The sequence below is a fragment of the Chrysochloris asiatica genome, unplaced genomic scaffold, assembly GCF_000296735.1.
Source record: "Chrysochloris asiatica unplaced genomic scaffold, ChrAsi1.0 scaffold00042, whole genome shotgun sequence".
NCBI classification, from domain to species: domain Eukaryota; kingdom Metazoa; phylum Chordata; class Mammalia; order Afrosoricida; family Chrysochloridae; genus Chrysochloris; species Chrysochloris asiatica.
The window spans coordinates 5,279,093-5,303,347 of NW_006408560.1; the positions used below are offsets into that span (position 1 = coordinate 5,279,093).

The window sequence follows — 24,255 nt, forward strand, 5'->3', positions numbered from 1 at the left end:
ATACACAAAAATTTGCTATAGCCAAAAGCTGGAAACAACCCAGATTGTCAGTGGGTGAAGGGTTAAACAAATTATGGCACATCCATGCCATGGAACACTACTCAGCAATAAAAGAATGGGCTGTTGATACATACAACAGCCTAGTTCTTTTTCACCTGCAGCTTATTCATTAAGAGAAAAATTGGTTTAGAATTGCGTTATAAAATGAAAAGTGAAAGCCGGCTGTTGAACACAAAGCATGCATGTCTGTGTGAGCCAGCTTTCACTTCTGCTAGCTAGTGCACCTTTCTGCTTGTTTTGGAGCCGTGCATGGTAGTGTCAGTCACCTTTGAATATTCAACCAGTGCCACTGCACAGTCAGTCACATAGTAGACACAGAAACTAAAGCCTTAAATGAGCTTCTCTGCCAGCTGCCTCTTCTATAATCCAGCATAGTAAACTGAAATAAACATTAAATGAGTGGGAAAAAACCTTTCTTCTTCATAAACCTGTTCCAGCTTTCGCAACTGTACAAATAGAGAACTAAAGGTTACTAGCTTGCGCCAAGTCAGAATCTCCATAAGTTACAGTAAATGCATATTTAAAAGAAGAGGAAGGGCTAAAACTGAGACCTATGTTCCATTCACTCAGTATCCAGGCAGAGGTCATTTTAAGAAGGAAATAGCTAAGTCAACATGACTTTCTTAGCATTCTTTCATGTTAATATCATTTTTGCCAGTGGTTTAAAGAGTTTAGACTGCAAAAGTATCATTTAGTATTTGGTACCATTATTGTTGTTGCTCAATGCCATCAAGTCGGTTCCAATTCGTAGCTATCCTACATAGGACTTCTGAGGAGTGACTGGTGGGTTTGAACTGCCAACCTTGTGGTTAGCAGTCCAGTGCTTATATCCTATAGCACCACCCCAGGACTCCATTGGTACCTTTTATATTGTCCCAGGCATAAATACCAATGCTACTGCTTCCTCATCACTTTGTCTCATGTCACCCAAAAATATTCACCCTGAGTTAACAGATCTCCAAGGGGACTAGAAATGATGTGATGTTGTTAGGTGCCATTTAGTTGGTTCTAATGCATAGTGGCCATGTACAACCGAGTGAAACACTGCCCAGTTTGCACTGTCATCACAGTTATTGTCACAGCCACTGTGTCACTTCATCTTGATGAGGGTCTTCTTATTGATGCTTTTGAGTTATGGTGTTGGAGGAGAATATTGGAAGTGCCATGGGCTGCCAAAAGAACCAATAGATCCGTTTTGGAAGAAGTGCAGGCAGAGTGCTCCTTGGAGGCCAAGATGGCCAAACTTCGTCTCTCATACTTCAGACGTATTGTCAGGAGGGACCAGTTGCTGGAGAAGGATATCATGTTTGGAAAGTTTGAGGGTCAGAGGAAAACCCCCCAGCGAGATGGATTGGCCAAGTGGCAGCATCGATGGACTCAAGCGTGGCAACAGTGGTGAGGTTGGCCCAGGATCGGGCAGTGTTTCATTCTGCTGCGCATAAGGTCACTATGGGTCAGCACGAACTCAATGGCACCTAACAACAACACTTTACCAAGTGTGGAGCCCTGGTGTGGCTCTATGGGCTAATGCATCAGAATGCAAAGTCTTTTCAACTGCAAAGTCAGTGGTTCAAGCTCACCAGCTGCTCCTTGGAAACCCTATACAGGGTCACTATGCGTCAGAAACGACTCGACGGCACTTAACAACAACAACTTTACCAACTATTATATCCTTCTCCAGGGACTTATCCCTCCCAATAACACAACCAAAGTACATAAGACAAAGTCTCACGGTCCTCACTTCTAAGGAACATTTTAGCTGTACTTTCTCCATAGATTTGTTCGTCCTTCTGTCAGTCTGATATACTCAGTATTCTGCACCAATACCATAGTTCAAAGACCGTAATTCTTCAATCTTCCTTATTTGTTGTCTGCTTTCACATGCATATGAGACTATTGAAAATGCCATGGCTTGAATTGTTGTTGTTCGTTGTCAAGTCAGTACTGACTCATACAACAGATTGAAACACACTACCCAGTCCTGGGCCAGTCTAACAGTTGTTGCCATGCTTGAGTCCATTGATGTTGCCACTTGGCCAATCCATCTCGCTGGGGGTCTTCCTTTTTTTCTCTGACCCTCCACGTTACCAAACATGATATCCTTCTTCAGTGACTGGTCCCTCCTGACAATATGTCCGAAGTATGAGAGACAAAAATTGGCCATCTTGTCCTCCAAGGAGCACTCTGGCTACACTTCTTCCAAAACAGATCTGTTGGTTCTTTTGGCAGTCCATGGCACTTAAGGCACACCTAATTTCTCAAAGTGACATCTTTGCTTTTGAGCATGTGAAAGAGGTCTTTTGCAGCAGATTTGACCAATGCAATATGTCATTTAATCTCTTGACTGCTGTTTCTGTGGATGTTGATTGTGAATCCAAATAAAAGGAAATCCTTGACAACTTTAATATTTTCTACATTTATTGTATTGCTTATTGGGCCACTTACAAGAATTTTTGTTTTCTTTACAGTGTGTATAATCATACTGAATGCTGTAGTAATCTTTGATCGCTAAGCACTTCATGCCCCCTTCACTTTTAGCAAGTAAGGTTGTGTCATCTTCATATTAAAAGTAAATGAGTCTTCCTCTGACCCTGATACCGTGTTCTTCATATAATACAGCTTCTCAGATTACTAGCTCAGCATACAGATTAAATAAGTATGGTACAGAGATGCAACCCCGATACACGCCTTTCCTGATCTTAAACTAGAAATAATAGGCGTACATTAAAATGTGTAGTGCTGCTCTCCCATTTTATTTGATCTGCCTTGGTTTATTTTAGATCTATATATAGGTCCTTTAATAGACTCTTCAAGTAGTCATTACCCACTGCTGTAGCGTTGATTCTGTAGCATCAAAGCGACCCTATAGGTCACAACAGGACTGCCTTTAGGGTTTCTGAGCCTATAAATCTTTATGGAAACAGACTGCCTCATCTTCTCCATGGAACAGCTGGTAGGTTCAGACTTCCAACCTTTCAGTTTGCAGCCCAGTGCTTAATTCACTACACCAACAGGATTCCGCAAATAATCTTTAACACACTAAGTATCTTAGTTTCCTTACAATGACTCTGTTCCTGATGCATATGTGGTGAGCTAGAACATAAATGAAAGAACAAGAGGGAAGAGTGGTTGGTTCCTGTTGATTTATGTAGTAATGGGACTGGTCACAGTGGGTGACAGGTCAGGAGGCCAGGTTTATGTGGTTTTGCTTTTAAAAGGTGTAAAGAAGGAAACATTTATTGAGTTCCTACTATGTACCTGCTCTTTTTAGCTAGTTGTGATAGCTTAAAAATAAGAAATTGTTTTTTATTTTGTCCTCAAATGAGAATTAAAATAATTATTAGTATATATATATATACTTTGTAGATGATAACACAAGTTCTTATTTATCATCTCATTGATCTTCACAACCACCCAGAGATGAGGAAATGAAAACTGTGCAGTGTAACTGAAGTCTCACAGCTTCTCAGCAGCAGTGCTCGTCCTCAGATTTGTACTCCAAACCCTGTGCTCCTTCACCTAGGCCCAGTTTTCCCTGGGACTGCGTGGTTTCCTCTCAGTTGTCAATTGTGGGAAAATGGAGCACCAAAGTCAACATCCAGCTCTAAACAGCGGAGCACTTTGGAAAGGCAGCTGTGGCCATGGCAACTAGATGACACTGGACTGTGAGGGCCCATGTTTTCTTGCTGAGGCTTCATGTTTTCTTTCGTTTCAGGATGGCCATGGCACGGAGAACTATGTTCCAGAAAGGGGAGGTGCATAACAAGCCATCAGGATTCTGGGGAATGATAAAGAGTGTTGCCTCTTCGGCTCCAGGAAGTGAAAATATCCTTTATACTTCTGCTTGATTATTCTTTTTCTCAACTCTGGGCCATGGGCAGAAGAAAAGGAGATTATTGGGATAGGCACTTTTAGGGTACCTGACTGCCTCAGAGTCTAAGCTGACCAGGGTGAGTCTTAGGAAATGCACTGTGCTCTCTGTACAAAGTCATCTTTCCCACACCCACCTACAATCATAACAGCATGGGCTTTGATCTGAAGGGGTCCAAAATGGAAAGTCAATCTTTCCATTTTACAGATGAGAAGATAGTCCCAGAGAGGTTTGTGGCACTGTGGTTTGTGGCAAAGTGAGGGCCCGAACTATGATCTCATCTTCATCGTTCTTTCCACTAAACTATTACATTAGCCCACTCTGGAAAAAAAGCATAATGGCTCCCTAAAGTGGGTAGTTTGTGTATGGGATGGTAAGGACCCTTTTCTAAACAATCAGCTCTGCTTCTGCAGTGACTTTTTGGTTTAAAAAAATCACAGTGATTGGGTTAATGGATTATTCTTGGCCCCACTAGTTACATTATTTAAACTGATTCCAAAATTGGGTCACCAAATCTCTATGTGACACCAGGCTATTAGATCAAAACTGCACATGGAATGACATACTCCTGCTTACTTCCCAGCTTAGAAAAATAAAATTCCATTTTGCTTCATTGGAGGATGAGAAGATGTATGAGGGGGCTTCAGAAAGTTCATGAAAAAGTGGAATTAAAAGAATTGGAAATATAGGCAGTCTCTGGGATCCTCTATAGGCGAAAACAAAAACATATGCTTTCTTCGTGGCTATTTCTTGAAATGTTCATGTGATTTAAACCTTGATGCCCATCTGTGCCAGATCTTACTCTCATTCAACAAGAAGTGGATGCTTTGGAAGAACTAAGCAGACAGCTCTTTCTGGAAACAGTTGATCTATATGGTACCAAGGTACAGAACAAGGAAACTGCAATGTGATTTTTACCAACATGTTGAGAATGAACAAGACTAAACAGCTTTTTAATGGCCTCTTAGGAGTCCTGCTGTGGCGCTGTGGGTTAATGCACTGGACTACAAAGTAGGTTTGAACCGCAAGATCGGCGGGTCAAGCTTACCAGCCACTCATTAGAAACCCTATACAGGGTCACTATGGGTCGGAACCGACTCAACAGCGCTTAACAACAACAACAAGTGTCCAAGCAATTTAAGAGATTGGGTTTAGCTCATCCTCGATATCAGCCAGGAGGCATAAGGGTTGGGAGGCTTGCACACTTTATGACATTGCTTCAACTACTCACAAAATCTTTAGTGAAACACCCTTAAAAATAGAAAGTGAGAGTTGAGGTTTTTAACATCTAGAAAGATAGGTGGCACACACCATTGCCTACTCATTCAAGCTGGTGGCTCCTCTGAATCTTTTTTATATTCCCAAACAGATTTGGAATTGTATAATTATAAGAGCAATAGACACCCAACTGCCATGGTCTAGCCCAGCAGTGGAGAACGTCCCGCCTACTGGCCATATAAGGCCCGCAAATCATTTGGTCTGGCCCTGCCAAGGCAGCCACAGTTTCAAGCATCACGTTGTTGTTGTGAAATGCTGTCAAGTCGGTTCCGACCCATAGCGACCCTTGTTTAGGGTTTTCGAGGAGCATCTGGTAAGCTTGAACTGCCTACCTTGCAGTTTAAACAGCTTTGCAGTCTGTCTCATTAACCCACAGTGCCACACCAGGACTCCCAGGCATCACAGGAGTGAGTTAATTAGATGTTTGACCAAATATAGCAGGCTCATTTTTAAGTTGATAATTATGGCCCATGAATGTTGTTGTTAAAGTGTTGGTTGAATCGATTCTGAGTCGTAGTAACCCTATGTAGGGTTTCCAAGGAGTGACTGGTGGTCTTGAACCAGCAACCTTGTAGTTCAAACCAACTTTGCAGTCCAGCACATTAACCCACAGTGCCACACCAGGTTATAAATACCCAAATGACTCTTGGCAGAAAAAAAGTTCCCCACCCCTAGTATAGCCCCATTTTAAAGAATCCAAATTAAGAAATAACCAAACTGATGAAAGTAACTTATGTTTACACTAAAATTCAATATAATTTAAATATGCAAATGTACTGGTTATGGTTGTGAAGTATTTAACATTTTTTGATGTTAGCATCATACAGGTGTCAGTATAGGCAGGATTAGCAGCATAGACTTTGGGGTCAGATAGATGGAAGCCTACATCCCCTGCTCGTTAGCTGTGTGACAGTGGGCACATGATTTAATCTCTCAAACCCTCAGTTTTCTCATCTATAAAATTAAGATAATAAAACGTATTTTGTAACGGTTATTAAAAAGTAGATAATGCCTATGAGGTGTTTATCCTAGTTTCTGGCTTAAAGAAACCTTAAAAAAATGTTGATTACTATTACTACTGTTTAATATTTTTTTTGGTATTGTTTTAATTAGCATAAGTGGGTTTTTTGACTCACAATATCAGCCCAAAGAGTGAGTCTTAAGAGGCAGAAATATTTTCACTGCATATAAATTTATATTTTGATGAAACCAACCCTGTTTTGTGTTTGTTTTCCCTCAGGAGAGAATAGAATACTCCAAAACTTTCAAGGGCAAATACTTTAATTTTCTCGGTTACTTTTTCTCTATTTACTGTGTTTGGAAAATTTTCATGGTAAGTGTATTTTTCTGACTGTCAGCATTTGGATGATTTTTCCTAGTCTTGCCAGAGATAGAAGAGTGAGTTTATTGATACATCGAACTAAATTCTAGATCCGATTGAGTCAATAGGTAATATGACCTTTCATGTATCTGAGCGTTACTCTTTCAGATGACCTAGAAAAGGGAGGTTGCCTTTTCCCTCTGTCAGAAATCATTTATTAGGTCTTAGTCTGTGAACTGGATGAAATGAATGTAAAAGCTGATTTTATACTCTGCTTTCCGTATCATCCATGAGTACATGACTCAACTCCTCAACTCCCACTGCAGCTGAGAGCAGAAACTACTTTACCTTTTGAATAACCTAGCTACCTAAAAATTCAGAGGCCTAGTGTGGTGCTATAGGATAAGCACTGAACTACTAACCGGTGGTTCAAACCCACCAGCTGTTCCTCCAAAACCCTTTATGGTGTCGCTATGAGTTGGCACCAACTCAACGGCCCTTAACAACAACAGCAGCAATTTGTCTTTATTCCTGTGTCATCTGCCGGTATCAGTGGATTTCAGTGACTATCGAAAAGACTGGTTTGACCTTCTGGTCTGGTTAACTTTTCTTCTCAGGCTGTGTATGCGCAGAAAAGGAGCTTAGTCAGCTTGGTAGTTGATTTTGATCAGTGTATATGAATGAAAAATTTTGAATTTAATGAATCTGTCATGTAGCAAATCAATGACAGAACCACTCAGATGACATTTTAATAACATCTTGGCTCATCCAGTGGGAGAGCATGAATGAAAATAGTGAGTTCTGCCAACCTCGCTACTCAGATTGTTTCCTGAGATTCAGTCTTTAGGAAAGTGTATGATTTGGTAAGTTTGGACACATTGAAAGAAATGGACTTGGGAGCCAGCGTCTGCCTGCCTATGACTTCACCAGGTGGGAGGAGGAGAATCACTGTCAGCATCAAACCAAGGACTGTCTGTATGAGGCCGAGGTCAGCCATGCCTTCTCTACCAAATCTAGCACCAGCCATCCCTCCCACCGCACTCTCTTCTGAGCTGGATACAATCATTCGGTGAAGTGGCCACACAGAGCTCAGACACCATACTCACAGTTAGGGGGTTTACTAGGGAAGTTAACAGTTTGCAGTAAAGGGTCAGAAATGCTTAGGACACAGTTCTTCCACTCAAGACAGCCTCTCTTCTGCCCACAGGCAGGCTTCTCTCTGGTCCTTAGCCTTTCAGCCCTCATTTCCTTGGCCTCTGCCCTGCTCCAGCAATGTTTCAGAGCTCTTTTAATACTGTTGACAAATGACTAAAGGACACTCCATCCCAGCCCAAAGGTTCTCAGCTCTATGGGTCAGCAAACCCAGCACCCTTAAGTGCCTGGAAGCACCCCACTCCACAAATGAACCTCCTGTCCAGAGGCACTCAGCTTTCTTTACTTGCTCCATGGGCTGGAAAGCCCTCCCCTTGGCCTGGTCCTCTGGCTCTTGGTTCTGCTAATGCTGTTCCTCTGCTACTCTTTGTGCCACTTCTCCAGTGTCACAGAGTTCTGTCCCTGAGTTGAGGTTCAGTGTACAGGGATCTGAGTCCAAAGGACACACTTCACTCCTGGATATTCTTCCTTGTGAGATCGCTCTTAATGCTTCTGAGACGGCTAGATTTAAACCCAGCAGGATGACAAAACTGACCAATTCCCTCATTAGTTAATCCTATTAATAGTCATCACAACTGGAACCATACCATCCTATCAGTGTCTTCTCCTACCTTATCTTACCCAGACCTATCAGGAAAAAAAAAGTTTGTTTGGAGGGAGTTCAAAGACTATGGGTAGAAGAGCCCTATGCAGTAATTCACTGCACTGCACACGTGTGTGTGTGTGTGTGTGTGTGTGTGTGTATACTTGTGCAACAACATCATCACAGTCAAGATAGTGAGCCATCCATCACTTCCAAATGCCCTTTTGTGGAGCTCATTTGGAAGTGAGCCATCCATCACTTCCAAATGCCCTCTTGCACCCTTCATTCCCAGGCAATCACTGATACACATTATGATGATCATTGTACATTAGTAGTTGCTATTTTCTGGAAGAATTTTATATTAATGGAATCAATCATAGTATATACTTTTTTCCTGGCTTCTTGCACTCAGCATAATTATTTTGAGTTTCATCCATGTTACTGTGTGAATCAGTAGTTTATTCATTTTTATCACTGAGTAGTATTCCATTGTATTGTTGTTGTTATGTGCCGTGGACTCTGTTCCAACTCATAGCAACCCTGTACAGGGTTTCTGAGGCTGTAAATCTTTACGGGAGCAGAAAGCCTCATCTTTCTCCTGTGAAACAGCTGGTAGTTTCGAACTGCTTACCCTGAGGTTCACAGCCAGATTCGTAACCACTACACTACCAGAGCTCCTTATTCCATTGTATGGATGTATCAAAATTAATTTATCCATTCACTGGTTGATGAACATTTGGGTTGCTTCCAGTTTTGGAATACTATAGTAAAGCTGCTGTGAACACTTGTGTACACATCTGAGTGTGGACATATGTTGTATTCTGTCTTGGGTAAGCACTTACAAGTGAGATGACTGACTGGTCCTATGATAGGAGTAAGCTTGACTTTTGAAGAATCAACTCTTCCATAGAGACTGTAACCATTTCACATTCCCATATACACACCTGCAGTATGAGTTTCTGTTACTCCATATCTTCACCAACACTTATCTTGTTGAATGTTTTAATTTTAAGCATTCTACTATGTACTGGGGAATCTTGGCATTGTGCTGTTAGGTCAACACTGGACTGCTAACTACAAGGTTGGCAGTTCAAACCCACCAGCCACAACTTGGTAACCCTATACAGAGTTGCTATGAATCAAAACCAACTCAACAGCATTTAACAATAACAGCAGTAGGTATTACAGTGAGCACTGATGGTGCTATTGGATAAACATTGGACTGCTAACCACAGGACCAAATGGTTCAAGCCCACTAACCACTCCATGGGAGAAAGATGAGGCTTTCTGCTCCCGTAAATATTGATAGCCTCTAAACCCCTATACAGGGTCACTAAGAGTCGGAACCGACTCAAAGGCACTTAACAACAACATTTAGTGGTGTTGAGTGTCTTTTTGTGTGTTTGTTTTTGTTTTTGTTTTTTTTTACCCCCTGTCTATCCTTGGGTGACTATGAGTTGGAACTGACTCGATGGCACTTAACAATAATAGCAGCATGTATTTGGTGAAGTATCTATTCAGATCTTGTACCAATCTTTTAATTAGGTTGTTTTCTTTTTTACTGGGTTTGGGGGGCGCGGCTTTTAATATTCTGGAAACCTCTTAGCAAATATATGACTTTCAAGTATTTCTCCTGGTCCGTGGCTTGGGTTTTCATTCTCTTAGCAATATTGATCAAAGAATAGAAGTTCCTAATTTTGATAAAGTACAATTCATCTTTTTTCTTTTATAGTTTATGCTATGGCATCTTTTCCTAACCCAAAGTCACAAAGATTTTTTTAAATATGTTTTTTCTAGAAGTTTTGTAGTTTTCATTCACAATTCAGTCTGTGAACCATTTGAGTTCATTTCTTATTGTGGTGTTTGTGTTCTCTGTGTTTAGTTTTTTGCACATATAATCAAACCTCTGTTGAGTTGATTCTGACTCATATAGCTACCCTTGAAGACACAGTATAACTGCCCACAGGGTTTCCAAGACTGTGACTCTTTATGTTAGCAGACTGCCACAGCTTTGTCCTGCAGAGCAGCTCATCAGTTTGAACTGCCGACCTTTTAATCCATAGTCAAGTACTTTAACCTCTGCACCGCCATCGATCCTCCTTTGCATATGGTGGTTGGTGGTTATGTGCCGTGGAGTCGGTTCCGGAAACGGTTTCCGAGGCTGTAAATCTTTACGGGAGCAGAAAGCCTCATCTTTCTCCCGCGGAACAGCTGGTAGTTTCAAACTGCTGACCCTGAACTTAGCAGGCCAATATGTAACCACTACACTACCAGAGCTCCTTTCTTTTGCATATGGATACCCAATTTTTCTAGCACCATTTGTTGAGATGATCCTTTCTGCACTGAATTGCCTTGCAGTTTTATCAAAATGAATTGACTATATATGTGTGGCTCTGTTTCTGGCCTCTATTCTTCTGTATTCATGTACTTGCCTTTATTTATGCCAGTACTACACTGTCTTGATCAATGTAGCTTATATGGTGGTGGTGGTTATGTGCCGTGGAGTCGGTTCTGACTCATAGCGACCCTGTATAGGGTTTCCAAGGCTGCAAATCTTTATGGGAGCAGAAAGCCTCATCTTTCTCCCACGGAACCGCTGTAGTTTTAAACTGCTAACCGTGAGATTAGCAGCTCAACTCTTAACCATTATGCTACCAGAGCTCAGGGAGTGTACAGTCTCCAACTTTCTTCCTATTTCAAACTTGTTTTGGGTAGTCTTATGTCCTTTGCATTTTTGAATGTATTTTTGAATCAATTTCTCAATTCCTATAAAAAGTCCCCTGGAGTCTGTATTGGTTCCATTGAATCTGTAGATCAATTTGAAAAGTGGTATCTTAACAATATTGTGTCACCCAACCCCTGAGCACAGTGCAAATCCATTTATGTAGCTCTTCTTTTCTTTCTCCTAGCAATGTGTTGTAGTTTTTGGTATACAGGGCTTTCACATCTCTTGTCAGAGTTAAGTAGTGTTTCCTATTTTTGTTGCTATAAATAAGAGTTATGATTACAGTTTAATGATTCGTGCTAGTACATAGAGCCCTGGTGTGGCACTTTAGGATAAGCACTAGACTGCTAGCCAAGAGGTCAGTATTTCAAACCCATCAGCTGCTCTCTGGAAACCTTTATAGAGGGTTGCTGTGAGTCAGAACCAACTCAGTAGCACTTAACAACAGTAGATAGATCATCGATTTTTGAATATTGAGCTTGTATCCTGCAACTTTTATAAACTCCCTTATTAGTTGTAGAATTACTTTTATAAAGTTCTTGTTATGTGCCGTGAGTCACTTCCGACTTACAGTGACCCTGTACAGGGTTTCCGAGGCTATAAATCTTTACGGAAGCAGAAAGCCTCATTTTTCTCCCGTGGAACAGTTGGTAGTTTTCAACTGCTGACCATGAGATTAGCAGCCCGATTCATAAGCACTATGCTACCAGAGCTCATAGGGCTCTAGAATTTCTTTTTCTCTTATTCTGACTTCATCTATCATCTACCTACCTTACTGGCTCCTGAAAAATGTATTCCCCTTAACTCTTTTCAGAAAAGGAGAATAGGGTAAATGGGAACTTTGTTTGCCTGTGTATGAATAGCGAAAATAGATTTTCATATGATTAGGATTGAGAGTAAAATTATATTTTTTAAGACCATCCTCCTGTAAAATGTATTGAGATGATTAATTCGGTAGTGATTAAGTTGCTCTAATGTAAAGATGTGTGTCTCTGCAGGCAACCATCAATATCGTTTTTGATCGAGTTGGAAAAACTGATCCTGTCACAAGAGGCATTGAGATCACTGTGAATTATTTGGGAATCCAGTTTGATGTAAGAGCTATATCAAAATCCTGGTTTGTTATGTTGCCTTAATACTTTCTATAAATCGTTAATGTTCTAATTCCTTTGCTTTAGGTACTTGATTCTGCTTTTGTTCTTCCAACTCTATTCTGTATGTTTTGATACATTGACATGGCAACCTAAAGCTTATTATTGTCGCGGATGCTGATTGTTTTTACAGTTTTTCCTCTACTTCTCAGCAGACAGCTGCTACTTTACCACTTCCTTCTCACCACGTGCTCAGATACTCTCTCTGTGGCACTTGAAATCTTCAGACCCACAGCTTACCTTCAGTTCCTCTGGTAGAAAATTAACTACTAATTAATGTTCCATGTTAGAGCTAAAATCGTTTCTACTACAAAAAAATAATCTTTATGAATTAAGTAGTAATTATATGTGAACTTGAGTTAAAGGTAGTATCACCTATGCACAAAGTTTTGTTTTGTTTTTTTAACTCATTTTTATCACCAAAAAAAAAACGGCAAATACCTGTCATTGAATATACCTTTGTCTCAATAAGTTCAATAACTTTGTTCATAGAATAGTATATTCTCAGATACAAGGTAAGTCAAAAAGTATTACTATAAAATCATAGACACCTTTATTAAAATATATCAATGTGAAGCTATTATTTCTTGACATATTCTCAATCTAGTCTGTACATCTCTGAAGGCATTGTATATATCTCCCCAACCCAGGAGCCCTGGTGTGGTGGTGCAGGTTTAGTCACTGGGCTGCAGAGTCACTTTGAACCACAGGTCAGCAGTTCAAGCTCACCAGCCGCTCCTCAGAAACCCTATACAATGTCGCTGTGGGTCAGAACTGACTCAGTGGGACTTAACAACAACCCTTCCCCAAAAGAATTCTACATACTTAGATTTAAACAACTTAAGTCATCAAAATGACAGTTTTGGCATCTTTGAGGGACTCGATCGTGTTCTTTGAGTTTGGGGAACAAAAAGAAATCTGCCGGGGCAAGATCAGGGCTATAGGGTGGGTGGGAAAAATAGTCGCTAAAACCTTCTGAGCTGACCTCTTCGCCTTGAATTTAACTGGCCCAGCAGAGCTGAAGCCACCTTTTTTACAAGGCACCTTAATAACTAAGACAAGTATATTAGTGGGAGAACTTTAATGTTTTGTTTGAAATAAATCCAAAACTTTGTAGCGCTGTAGGTTAGATATTGAGCTACTAGCTACAGGGTCAGGTCCCACTCCGTGGGAAAAAGTAAGGTTGTATATTTCCATAACAATTTGCAGTCTCAGAAATCATACATCAATTTACAGTCTTAGAAATCCTGTAAGTTAGACTTGGCAGTGGGTTTGGTTTCTGGTTTTATGTGTAAAATGGAACCCACTAGCAATACTTTTTTTTTTTTTTTTTTTTAATTAAATGTTTTTATTTTGCATTGAGTGAAAGTTTACAGGGCACATCATCAGTTTCACATTCAACCATTCATATAGCTTGTTTCATTACATTGATTATTATCCCCGCTATATATCATCAGTTTAGTGTTTCTCTCTATCCTCTTTAGCTTTTTTTTTTTTTTGGATGGGGGGGGACTTGGCTTATTGGAATTTACAGTCTCGGCTTTTAGGGGAGGTTTTTACATTTGTCTGTGGATATCCAGGGCTCATGTATGAGATTACTAACAAGCATTACTGAATAATCAGATGAGGGACAGTTTGTTATGTCTACTAGGTGGCTAGAGTCTGATCCTCAGAGCCTATGGTTTGGACGGTCAACAACGCTTGGGCCTACCGGGGCTTGGCCTCCTGACCGGGTCTGTGCTGTCTGCATCTGAGTCCTCCTTTTTTATTGATTGTTTAAGGGACGCTGCCTGTCTTAGGTGGTCAGTGCGAATTCCTCAGTCTTACCAGTCATTGAAACTCATTGCAGCATGGCAATGTCTCTGTCCCAAGTAGCCGAGGTTCCACGTGATCCTTACCCGTCTCTGGCCACACGTCCAGCATAAACAGCTGCCATCCGAGGAAGGCAGGGAGGGAGGAGATCAGCTGGGGACCCCATGCGCCCGACGTTGCGGGCCCACCACCTGCTCTAAGGTGACCAAGCAGGATCACTATGCTGAGGTTCAATCCAGTTCCTCGGGGATCTTATTCTCTAGCATGGGTAGCAAATGGGTAGCCACGCAGTGTTCACTTTGAGAATTACTTATATCATAAAATTGAGCGTGTAGCTGATGAATATCCCCAGACAAGTGTATATTGTTCCACAACCTCCTAAAATGCTGTTGGATTAAGTTCCAATTAATTTCTGGGTTACTGAAAGATAACACAAATCTACTTATACCTTGAGTAACCTTAGCTGGGAGTGTAGTCTGGATATATTGGGTCTTATTTCCCTTAAGCGGTAGCAATACTTTTTGACTTACTCTCATGAATGACAATGATTCTGGTTGATTAACACTTTACTAATAAGACCAATATCATGTTATTTCTGTGAGCCATTTAGCTGTGCTATGGTCCCAGCCACATACATGCTAGCCCACCATCCATCTCAGTAGGACACACTCCTGGTCCTGACAGTGACTGGATACAACAAAAGGAATGAGAGCAAATTTAGCTCCAGTCCTTGAGAAACTGCTCAAAGTGCATGCTTTCTGATGGTAGACCAATGGTGTAGCCTTTTAATTTAAAAAGAAGCATTGTATCTTTCTTACTGAGACAATTTATTTTGTTCTTTTTATTATAAGAAGAAAAGGTTCGTAAAGTTTTAGATAGTCTGAGGACAGTCATTCAGAGATATTAAAAATAAGCTAGTATTGAGATGATAAGTGCCATCAAGTCAGTTCCAACTACAGCAACCCTGTACAGGGTTTCCAAGGAACAGCTAGTGGGTTTGAACCTCCAACCTTGCCGTTAGCAGTCCAGTGCTTATCCTACAGCACCACACCAGAACTACTGAGTTTGTTTCTTTTTAATTCTACTTTCCCTTTATCGCATGAAGGCATACCATTACTTTCTGTGTTTCTTCTGATTTATTAGTATTATTTTCATCACATCACTGCACTTGTCTTCTGTCCTGCACTTGTCTTCTGTCCTTGAGACTTGCTTGGAGTCGGATAATCAAGATATGTGCTACAGTTTTCATATACGTGTTTTAGTCAACATTTACTTGCTTCCCTCCCTTCCTAAAAAAAATAAGCTAGGGCTTAATGAGTTCATGGATGACTTAACAACAGAAAAGTTCCTGTTCCTAATCACATAAGTGACCAGAATGTATTTTAATATTTACATCTCTCTAAAAGGTTTCAACAAATAATTTGTCTTCCTATCATGTTGGCAGGTAAAGTTTTGGTCCCAACACATTTCCTTCATTCTGGTTGGAATTATCATTGTCACATCCATCAGAGGATTGCTGATCACTCTCACCAAGGTATAATGTAACATACTTACTTTTATTGCATCTCTGTTCCTATATTTTTTCCCTTCTTTCGCATGGTGGTTGTTTTGATCATAAACTGACCTCCCAGATCCTGCTATCATTACTATAGTTTTGTTTAGCTCTGGACTCTTCCATCTCTCGAGTGAGTTCTGGATGGTGTTTTCACATATATCAGTCTCTGGTTGTCGGTTCTTAGTCCAAAGAACTCCCTTTAGGATGTTTTGAAGTGCTGGCATGGCTTTTACAAAAAGTCCCTTAACTTCTGTTTATCCTGGAATGTTTTGATTACACCCTTCATATTTAATTGACAACTTTGCTGGGTAAACCATTCTTGGTTGTTAGTTTTGTATGTGTCTCCCCATTACCTTCTTGCCTGCATGGTTTCTGCTGAGAGATCAGAACTTAATCTTACTGGCTTGGCTTGCCTCTGTGGGTTAACACTTCTCTTTTCCCTAGCTGCTTTCAGGATTCTATCCTTGTCTTTTATTTAAGAGGAGATTTAAGATTATATGTCTTGGTGATTTTCTTTTGGGGTCTATCCTTCCTAGGGTTTGTTCAGCTCCTTGAATGCTTATGCTTGCCTGTTGTATTTTCAACAATTAGATGAATGTTATGTTTGTGTATTATTATGTTTGTGTATTATTATGTTTATGTATTATTATGTTTATGTATTATTAAACTCTGATTGCCTCCTGGTAAATGGTCAGATTGGTTTCTCTTTTACTAAACTCAGTGTGATTATAGTAGGTGTTGGTTTTTTATGCTGTTTTGGTGCATAGCAGCTAGTATTGGTTCTTGACTAGATGGTGGGGTTTTATAGGGTGTGATTATAGCTTGGCTGTTTTGCTAGGTAAGGCAAGGGGGACCTAAAAAAAAAAAAAAGACTGGACACTAAAATATATGGGTAAGACTAATGTGCATTTTTGGCTTCTTGCCTTCAAAGTTGCTTGAGGAGTTTCAAGATGTTTCTGTTGCACCTTTGATATAACTCATGGTTTTGTTTTTGGCTTTTTTTTCTTTGTTGGGAAATGTTCAGGAGCTGGTAACAATTAAAGGAATCTAGAATCATTCATCTATTTTAATGTTTTATTGTGATGCAAAAAGTCATGCATCGCATGATTCCTATCCAACTTGCAGAAACTTTTGTTATTATTGCATTATGCAGAAACTTATTATTACATTATGCATAAAACCGATTCCCTGCATAATTGAATTCCTTTAATGTAGTCCATTTAGATTTCTTTATAGCCTTAATCATGAGCGTTGTTCTATATAGATTGTGGCATAGAAGAGATATTCTCAATTATGTTGTCACCTTTTGCTCACGTCAGGAACTTAGAAGTAATGCATATATTTCTCCTTTTCTTGACAGTTCTTTTATGCCATCTCCAGCAGTAAATCTTCCAATGTCATTGTCCTGCTATTAGCACAAATAATGGTAAGCTTCATGAACTAGCTATATGTCTACTGCAACAAAGTACCAGCAGTGTTTCATCCTTTTCAGTATTTTAATGATTCCCTGTGCTGTCCTTGGTTCCAAAGTGATCTCTGGATTAATCTGATTTACAGGGCATGTACTTTGTCTCCTCTGTACTGCTGATCCGGATGAGCATGCCTCTCGAGTACCGCACCATAATCACTGAAGTTCTTGGAGAACTACAGTTCAACTTCTATCACCGTTGGTTTGATGTGATCTTCCTGGTCAGCGCCCTTTCCAGCATACTTTTCCTCTATTTGGCTCATAAACAGGCACCAGAGAAGCACATGACCCCTTGAACTCATGCCTATCACAGACTGCTGAAAAGCCAGTGGTGTTAGAGAAGAAAAAATGGGGGAACGACTAAGAAAATGGTTGTGGTAGTAGCATATTGATTGTGCCTCTAGCCTTCATCTTCCTCTTACTGTGATGAGTTGCATCACCTAATTCAAGCCAGCACTCAGCACAGAGCAGCTGTGTAATCACAGGGTCAGGGAGGTAGGGCTGTGAAAAGAGGCAAAAAAAAAAAAAAAAAAGCAAAAAAAAAAATAGATACACTGGAACTCTGGGAAAGGAGACATCTAAGTCAAGATTCAAGTGGAGAGATGGTCATGACTTTCCCTTAAGATTATCATTAAAATCAGATCATAACGCTGACCTTTTCTTTCTGATCTGTAGGTTCGTTTTACCAAAGGTAGTGCAGCATGTGCTGTGCTTATATATAATGGAAGAAGGAGTTGGTTATTTGAATGGTGCAGGGAAAGCAGAGTGGCATGCCAAGAAGTTGTGTTCTTTTCTGGAGGAGGTGTGCACCTGCAAGTCTGCTGAAAGAGGCAAAGATGTCATTTAATTAGTGAAGAGTGACTATCCTACATTCAACTCAGTGACAATGCCTTGTTTTTTTCTTTTCCACCTTCCTGACTAACTTAAACTAAGTCAAGTCAAATGCTATTCCAAAATTCATTTTCTTCATCTCTAAGAAAGTAATAGAAAATCTGTATAACACTCAAATGCCATTTAAGAAAATTATGACTTACTAGGAAATCTTTTATTACTAAAGTTTCATCTGTATTTTGTTTGGGGTTTGAAAGGCATTAGAACAAATGAAGGTTAAAGCATTAAAAGTATACCAAAATCAAACACTATTAAGGTCATATCAGAAGGTTTACATACAGGCAAAAGTCATAACATAATCTTATCTGCTCAGAGACTAATTAGCAGCTCTCTCACATTTACAGATTTACGAATCATCTTTGGTACTAAAGGAGCCTATAGCAGTGAGGTGTCATACCAAGGAATGTAAATTACATTGAAGCTTAAAGGAATGTAAATTACATTGAAGCTTGAAAGACACACATACATAAAATGGCTCCTTAATCTGCAATAGTTACCCCTAAAACAAATAACAGAAGATAATCACACAAGAAACTGGTTTCCAGAGGAGTTCTCCAACAGGCAGGAAGCAGGTGGCAATTTATTCCTTAAAAATGTGTTATCACATGGCTGTATCTTCAGAGTTGGAAGAAGAATGAGAGGCTGTACTGTGGGCCTGTCCAAAACAGAAACAAGGAATTATATGAGTGATAGCTTGTATACACAGAAGGCGAGTAATGGGGAGCTGCGTGGTTAAGTTAGGGAGCAGTGACACTGGAAGCCAAATGACAAATTCTATTCCAAATCACTATCTGCCACATTAACAAATTTCATACTGCTACGTGGTGTTTTTCTCTAGAACTTGTGTAATACTGTAACTTACCTCCCATAGAGGTATTACAGAACGTATTTGTTGTTGTTAGGTGCCATCGAGTCGGCACTGACAATATATACACATATATACATATACACACACACACACTCTGGTAGCGTAGTGGTTATGAATCGGGCTGCTAACCTCAAGGTCGGCAGTTCGAAACTACAGCGGTTCTGCGGGAGAAAGATGAGGCGTTCTGTTCCCGTCCCATAAAGATTCACAGCCTCAGAAACCCTGTGCAGGATCACTATGAGTCGGAACCAACTCCATCATGTGTATATGTGTTTGTGTTTAACCACCACCATTCATTTTCATGTTTTATAGATGGGGAAATGGGCAAATGAGTTTGTGCTTAAGTCTAGTACGTGGCAGAAATTGGTACCTAAATTGACCAATTCAGGTTCTCCTGGTGGTACTCATTATAATTTTGATCCATTTTGACTCATCAAAACGCTACATAATGTTAAGTACTATTGACTCAGTTCCGACCCATAGCGACCCTGTATAGAGTTTCCAAGGAGCGGTTGGTAAGTTTGAATTGCCAACCTTGTGAATCAAACTGACTTAGAAGTCCAGTGCATTAACCCACATCACCACACCAGGATGTTAAGGGCAACACATTTCTTTTCAGAGCAAGGAGTTGATAGATTACTCTGAGGTGAAAGATAACTGTCAAATATTTAGGAAATCTGATCAACAGCCCTGAGGGCATACTTATTCAGGACTTTACCATACACTGTTAAATCCAATCACTAAAAGAAAGAATAATATCAATTGCTTACTCGTTCTTTTATTGGGTAAGAGTCAAGCTCTGTCTCTGCCATTGTTTCTTCTTTGGAATCAGGAGGTACATCCAGTGGATCAGCCATGGAAGAAACAACAGGGATTTTCTTTGCCTGGAAATAATCATAGGCCGTCTTTCCACAGACGAGGAGTAGGACATTGTTCCCACTGCGCTGGATTCTGTCTACCACTTTCTCATAGGGTTCCTCCTGCACATTCACCCCGTTCACTTCAATGATGATATCTTCATCTTCCAGCCCTGCCAGAGCAGCAGGACTGCCCTTTTGTACCTGGGAACAGAGTTTCCAAGTTAATTGCAAACAGAGAGAAAGGCCTTTCCTCCTCATTTTTTCCCCTCCCAACTTGAACATCTCTCTATTCTCTTGTCAGTTCCTACAGAGTAGGGGTCACCATGCCAAATGGAAATCATTTGTCACATTTGATATTTTTAGAATTGGAATTTTCAAATCGAACAGATTGGTGCTATCTAGAGAAATAGAGTAAATGTTTGGGGAACAAGAATGTGACCTTGGTATAAGTGTCGTGGAGTTGGTTCTGACTCATAGGGCCGTGTATAGGGTTTCCAAGGAGCTGCTGGTGGGTTTAAACCTCTGATCTTGCAGTTAGTAGTCTAGTACTTATCCTGTACTTATATAGGATAAGTACTGGACTACTGTATTTATCTATACTAGAGCTCTGGTAGCGTAGTGGTTATTAATTGGGTTGTGAACCACCACAAGGTCAGCAGTTTGAAACAACCAGCTGCCGCTCTGCGGGAGAAAGATGAGGCTTTCTGCTCCCGTAAAGATTTACAGCCTCAGAAACCCTGTACAGGGTCGCTATGAGTCAGACCCAATGCCGTGGCACATAACAACAACAAAGATTTACAGCTTCGGAAAGCCTGTACAGGATCGCTATGGGTTGGAACCAACTCAACTGCACTTAACAACAACAGCAATACTACTATAGCTATACTTACCCTTTAGTACCCTTTAGTCCAGTACTTATACACCAGTAGCTAGCTAAAATAATATGGGTCCAAGTGAGACCAAATATAGCCCAGTCCTCAAAGCAACCTTTTCACTAAACCATCAGTGAATGGGAGAAAGGACTCTTAATTGTGGCTTCCATGCTATTGGCTGTGCTATTCGGGTGGTGGGACCAGATGACTATACCTCTTTGACGAATGAGCCTGGCAGGTTCCGAATGGCATTCAAATGAAAGCCATAGCCATTTTCACCTCTAGCCAGCCTGCAGAGTTTAGGCTTCTGATCTACTTCCTCTGAAGTATTGGAGTTTCCGACTTCCAGCGGCACAGGAGCCTCACTGACAGACCCGTTGGGTAATTCTTGACTTTGATAGTAGAGATATGGAGAAAAATTAGCCTTTTGAAAATAAAAAATAAAAATTGGACTTAATTTTAAGTATGAGTAGTTCTACTCTATCAAATGTACTGGGGAGATGGATATAGGGAACATACACAGTCCCCTCTTGGATGCAGTTCATTTCACTGTCCTAACCAGAAAAGATTAGCTTGGAAATATGTAAAGATATCAAATAAAAGCATAATATAATGTTGCATCAGAATCCAATAAAGATGTTTACCAAAATTGCTAGTGTCTTCTGACTCTGATAATAAGCAAGTCACTGAATATTCCATAGGCAATCTCCCTATTTGGAGACTATACACATGTGAGTGACCAGCACAGATCTGATGCAAGGTATGGTCTCTGGTTCTTTCTGAGTTCAAACAAAAGGAAGCGATGCTCACTTTATAACTATCTGAAGACTCAGCTATCAGAAATGACCTGTTGGGTACACACAGTCATTAACTGGGCATAAGAGGGGCAACTACCATGGTCCTATATGGTAAGGTTAACTCCAGACCTGTGCCACCTGTTTCTCTTCATGTCTTCCATCCCACACACATCTTTTGTTCTCAGTTGATTATTCTAAAAAATTAGCTGAGTCTTTTGCTAAGCTAATCTTCCTACCATCTTTAAATATTTTTAACCCATATAAATTCTAATGCCATACATGTGAAAAATACATGGCAATGTCTTACATACAGAAGCATAAAACAGGAAACGTGACTAGTAGACTTAAGAACTCAGCTGACTGGGGTTTTTAGTTGAGAGGGTTATAAAGATATAGTTGGGTATGGCAAAAACCTGAATTCATTAAATTGCTATCCATTGTGTCCAGGACATTAGGTGATGACTAGAAAAACTGACCAATTGAAAGTGAGCCTAGTGTGTGCTGTACCTCCATAATCACACTATTCAGAAGTCTGGCTAAATTAGATTTTGGGCCTCATAGTTACCATCTGTCGTACTAACCACAAGACCACATCTCCTTCCTTTCTAAGTGAGAATAGCACCTGCGTGCTCATTACCTAACCAACCAATTCAACTAACTTCAGACCCTTTCAGTGATATGCTTGCAAAGTTCCACATTGTTACTTTCTCACATTCTAAAAGAGAGACATCAAAAGTAACTCATTACATTCAAAAACCTTACCCAAAAAGGCAAGTCGATTATATCTAACTGCAGCAGCTAATCTTGAAGTGAAGTATAGTCGCTGTAAGGTATAAACACTTAAGGGATTAAGTGTTTAACTTTTACTTCAAGTTTTCCATTTATTCAACTATTTGCGTAATATGCAAGGGCCACCACTTAGCTGTCAATTTTTTGTACTGTGGTGGCTTGCAAGTTGCTGTGATTCTGGAAGCTATGCCAAGAGTATTTTAAATACCAGGAGGGTCACCCATGGTAGACAGGTTTCAGATGATCTTCCAGATGAAGCCAGTCTAGGAAGGAGTGACAAACTACTTCCAAAAATGTCGTCGCTGAAAACTGTATGAATAGCAAAACAAACACTGTCAAAGCAGTCCAGAAAATGAGCCCCTCAGGTTGGAAGGCACTCAGAATGCGACTGGGGAAGAGCCGCCTCCTCAAAGTAGAGTTGACCAGGATGACATGAATGGAGTAAAGCCCGTGGGAGAAAAGCCCACAGGACCTTCATTTGCTGATGGGGCACAACTCAAAATGAAGAGAAACAGCTACAAACATCGATTAATAATTGGAGCACAAAATGTATGAATCTAGGAAAATTGGAAATTGTCAGAAATGAATGCATAATCAGTATCTTAAGCATTAAGTGAGCTGAAATGGACTGGTATTGGACATTTTGAATCTGACAACCACATGGTTTACTATGCTGGGAGTGACAAATTGAAGAGGAATGGTGTTGCATTCATTGTCAAAAAGAACATACCGGACTTTGGTTTGGGCAGCGACAGAGACAGCCAGGTAGGAAAGGCTTCATGGGGGAGGGATTGAAAACCCACAGAAGCTGTGCTTACGGAACACCACCAGAGCTCTGGATCTAGCATAAGATCCAGGACATCAGTTTCCTGCACACGCACGTGAAAAAAAAAATCACGATATAAAGGAAAATGCTGCAAGTTAGGAATTACTCAAATTGGGACTAACTCTGTGGTGGCTACCCAGCCCGGGCAGAGTTCAAAGGGTGGGGCTACAGGCAAACTGGCACAGGGAACCAGTGCTAAAAATGGTGCAGTGACATTTGCAAAAGGAGGTGCAGGGGATTCAACACACTTTTTCCTCTTCTTCCCTGTCGCTCCTTCATTGCCCAGCCCGGACGCCTTCAGCTGATTGGGTGTGCACCTCCCACCCCCACCCCACCCCAAAAAAAGTCTAGCACTGACCTTACAGTTTAACCATGGTACAAAGAGAAAGAGCTTGGCAGCTGCTTATGATATCAGCCTTGGTGTCTCAGGCCTATCTAGCAAGAAAAAGCAGGCCCCATCAGGCCTGACAGACAAACCATAGAACAATCTGTAAAGCCCCAACATAAAAGGACACATCTATCTGGAGAATTGCTCCATGCACATGCAGATACCTAACTGAACAATTTTTCTTCCAATCTTTCTTCCATTAACATCTCAGTATCTGCACAATTCCACATTGGTGACTAGAGGAGGGGCCTGAGTGAGTGGACACCCCCACAAAATGCTGGAGGCTTCTATGGTGCACACACTGCCTGCGTAGTAGCAAGGCATCTGGACAGTCGGCCACAGTTTTATTTTTGTTTAAAAGTGGTGGTTTTTGTCTCTGCTTCTATATTGCTTCTGCTTTTGGTCCTTTTGATCACACATTTTTCCTGGATGTAAGAGATTTTTCTCCCTACATAACCCAAGAAGAGACAGCAATTGTGGCCATATAGCCAAGCTACAAGCATACGCCCTAATATTACACCATTGAGACAAGAGCCAATAACAGCTGTTAAGCATTACATGCAAAAGGGAAGCCTATCTCCTGATCATATCCGACCAGGAGACACCCAGTAAACTTAACAACAAACATCCATTTAAGCATTTAAAAACCCACATTAACAACTGGAAATGAGAAACAAAAGATCTAAAACATAACACAGTATCTCAAAACACAACAAAAGATCTCAAAACATGTCCAAAAACAGAAGAGTAACTGAGACAATTGCACTAGAGACAGACAAAGGCTCCCCAGAAAAGGAAGAGCACGTTTTGGATTTGCCCGAGAAGGAATTCAGAAGAATGATATGGAACAAATTCAAGTGCTCCGAAAAGGGGTGGAGGAAAACAAGGAAGAAGTCAGGAAAGTACTACAAGAACAACCAAACAAGATTGATACAGCATTGGAAACAATTCAAAACCTGCAAAAAGAGGTCCAGATGATTAATAATAA

At 40.5% G+C, this 24,255-nt stretch overlaps 2 protein-coding genes across 2 annotated transcripts in view; one reads left to right on the top strand and one right to left on the bottom strand.

Moving 5' to 3' along the window:
• LOC102813791 (Golgi pH regulator-like) overlaps positions 1 to 17,328 on the top strand; it is a 34,469-nt gene extending 17,141 nt beyond the window's left edge. The window contains exons 7-13 of the mRNA XM_006861322.1: positions 3,776 to 3,885; positions 4,727 to 4,815; positions 6,450 to 6,542; positions 11,989 to 12,084; positions 15,398 to 15,487; positions 16,869 to 16,934; positions 17,066 to 17,328. Of these exons, the coding sequence (XP_006861384.1) occupies positions 3,776 to 3,885; positions 4,727 to 4,815; positions 6,450 to 6,542; positions 11,989 to 12,084; positions 15,398 to 15,487; positions 16,869 to 16,934; positions 17,066 to 17,272 (751 nt within the window). The 3' untranslated portion in view covers positions 17,273 to 17,328. The remainder of the gene's footprint in view (positions 1 to 3,775; positions 3,886 to 4,726; positions 4,816 to 6,449; positions 6,543 to 11,988; positions 12,085 to 15,397; positions 15,488 to 16,868; positions 16,935 to 17,065) is intronic.
• Positions 17,329 to 18,468: 1,140 nt separating this feature from the next.
• The window catches only part of PDZK1 (PDZ domain containing 1), a 37,550-nt gene continuing 31,763 nt past the window's right edge, over positions 18,469 to 24,255 (bottom strand). Inside the window, exons 6-8 of the mRNA XM_006861693.1 lie at positions 20,682 to 20,891; positions 19,506 to 19,796; positions 18,469 to 18,522 (exon numbers count right to left, since the gene is read on the bottom strand). Of these exons, the coding sequence (XP_006861755.1) occupies positions 18,469 to 18,522; positions 19,506 to 19,796; positions 20,682 to 20,891 (555 nt within the window). The remainder of the gene's footprint in view (positions 18,523 to 19,505; positions 19,797 to 20,681; positions 20,892 to 24,255) is intronic.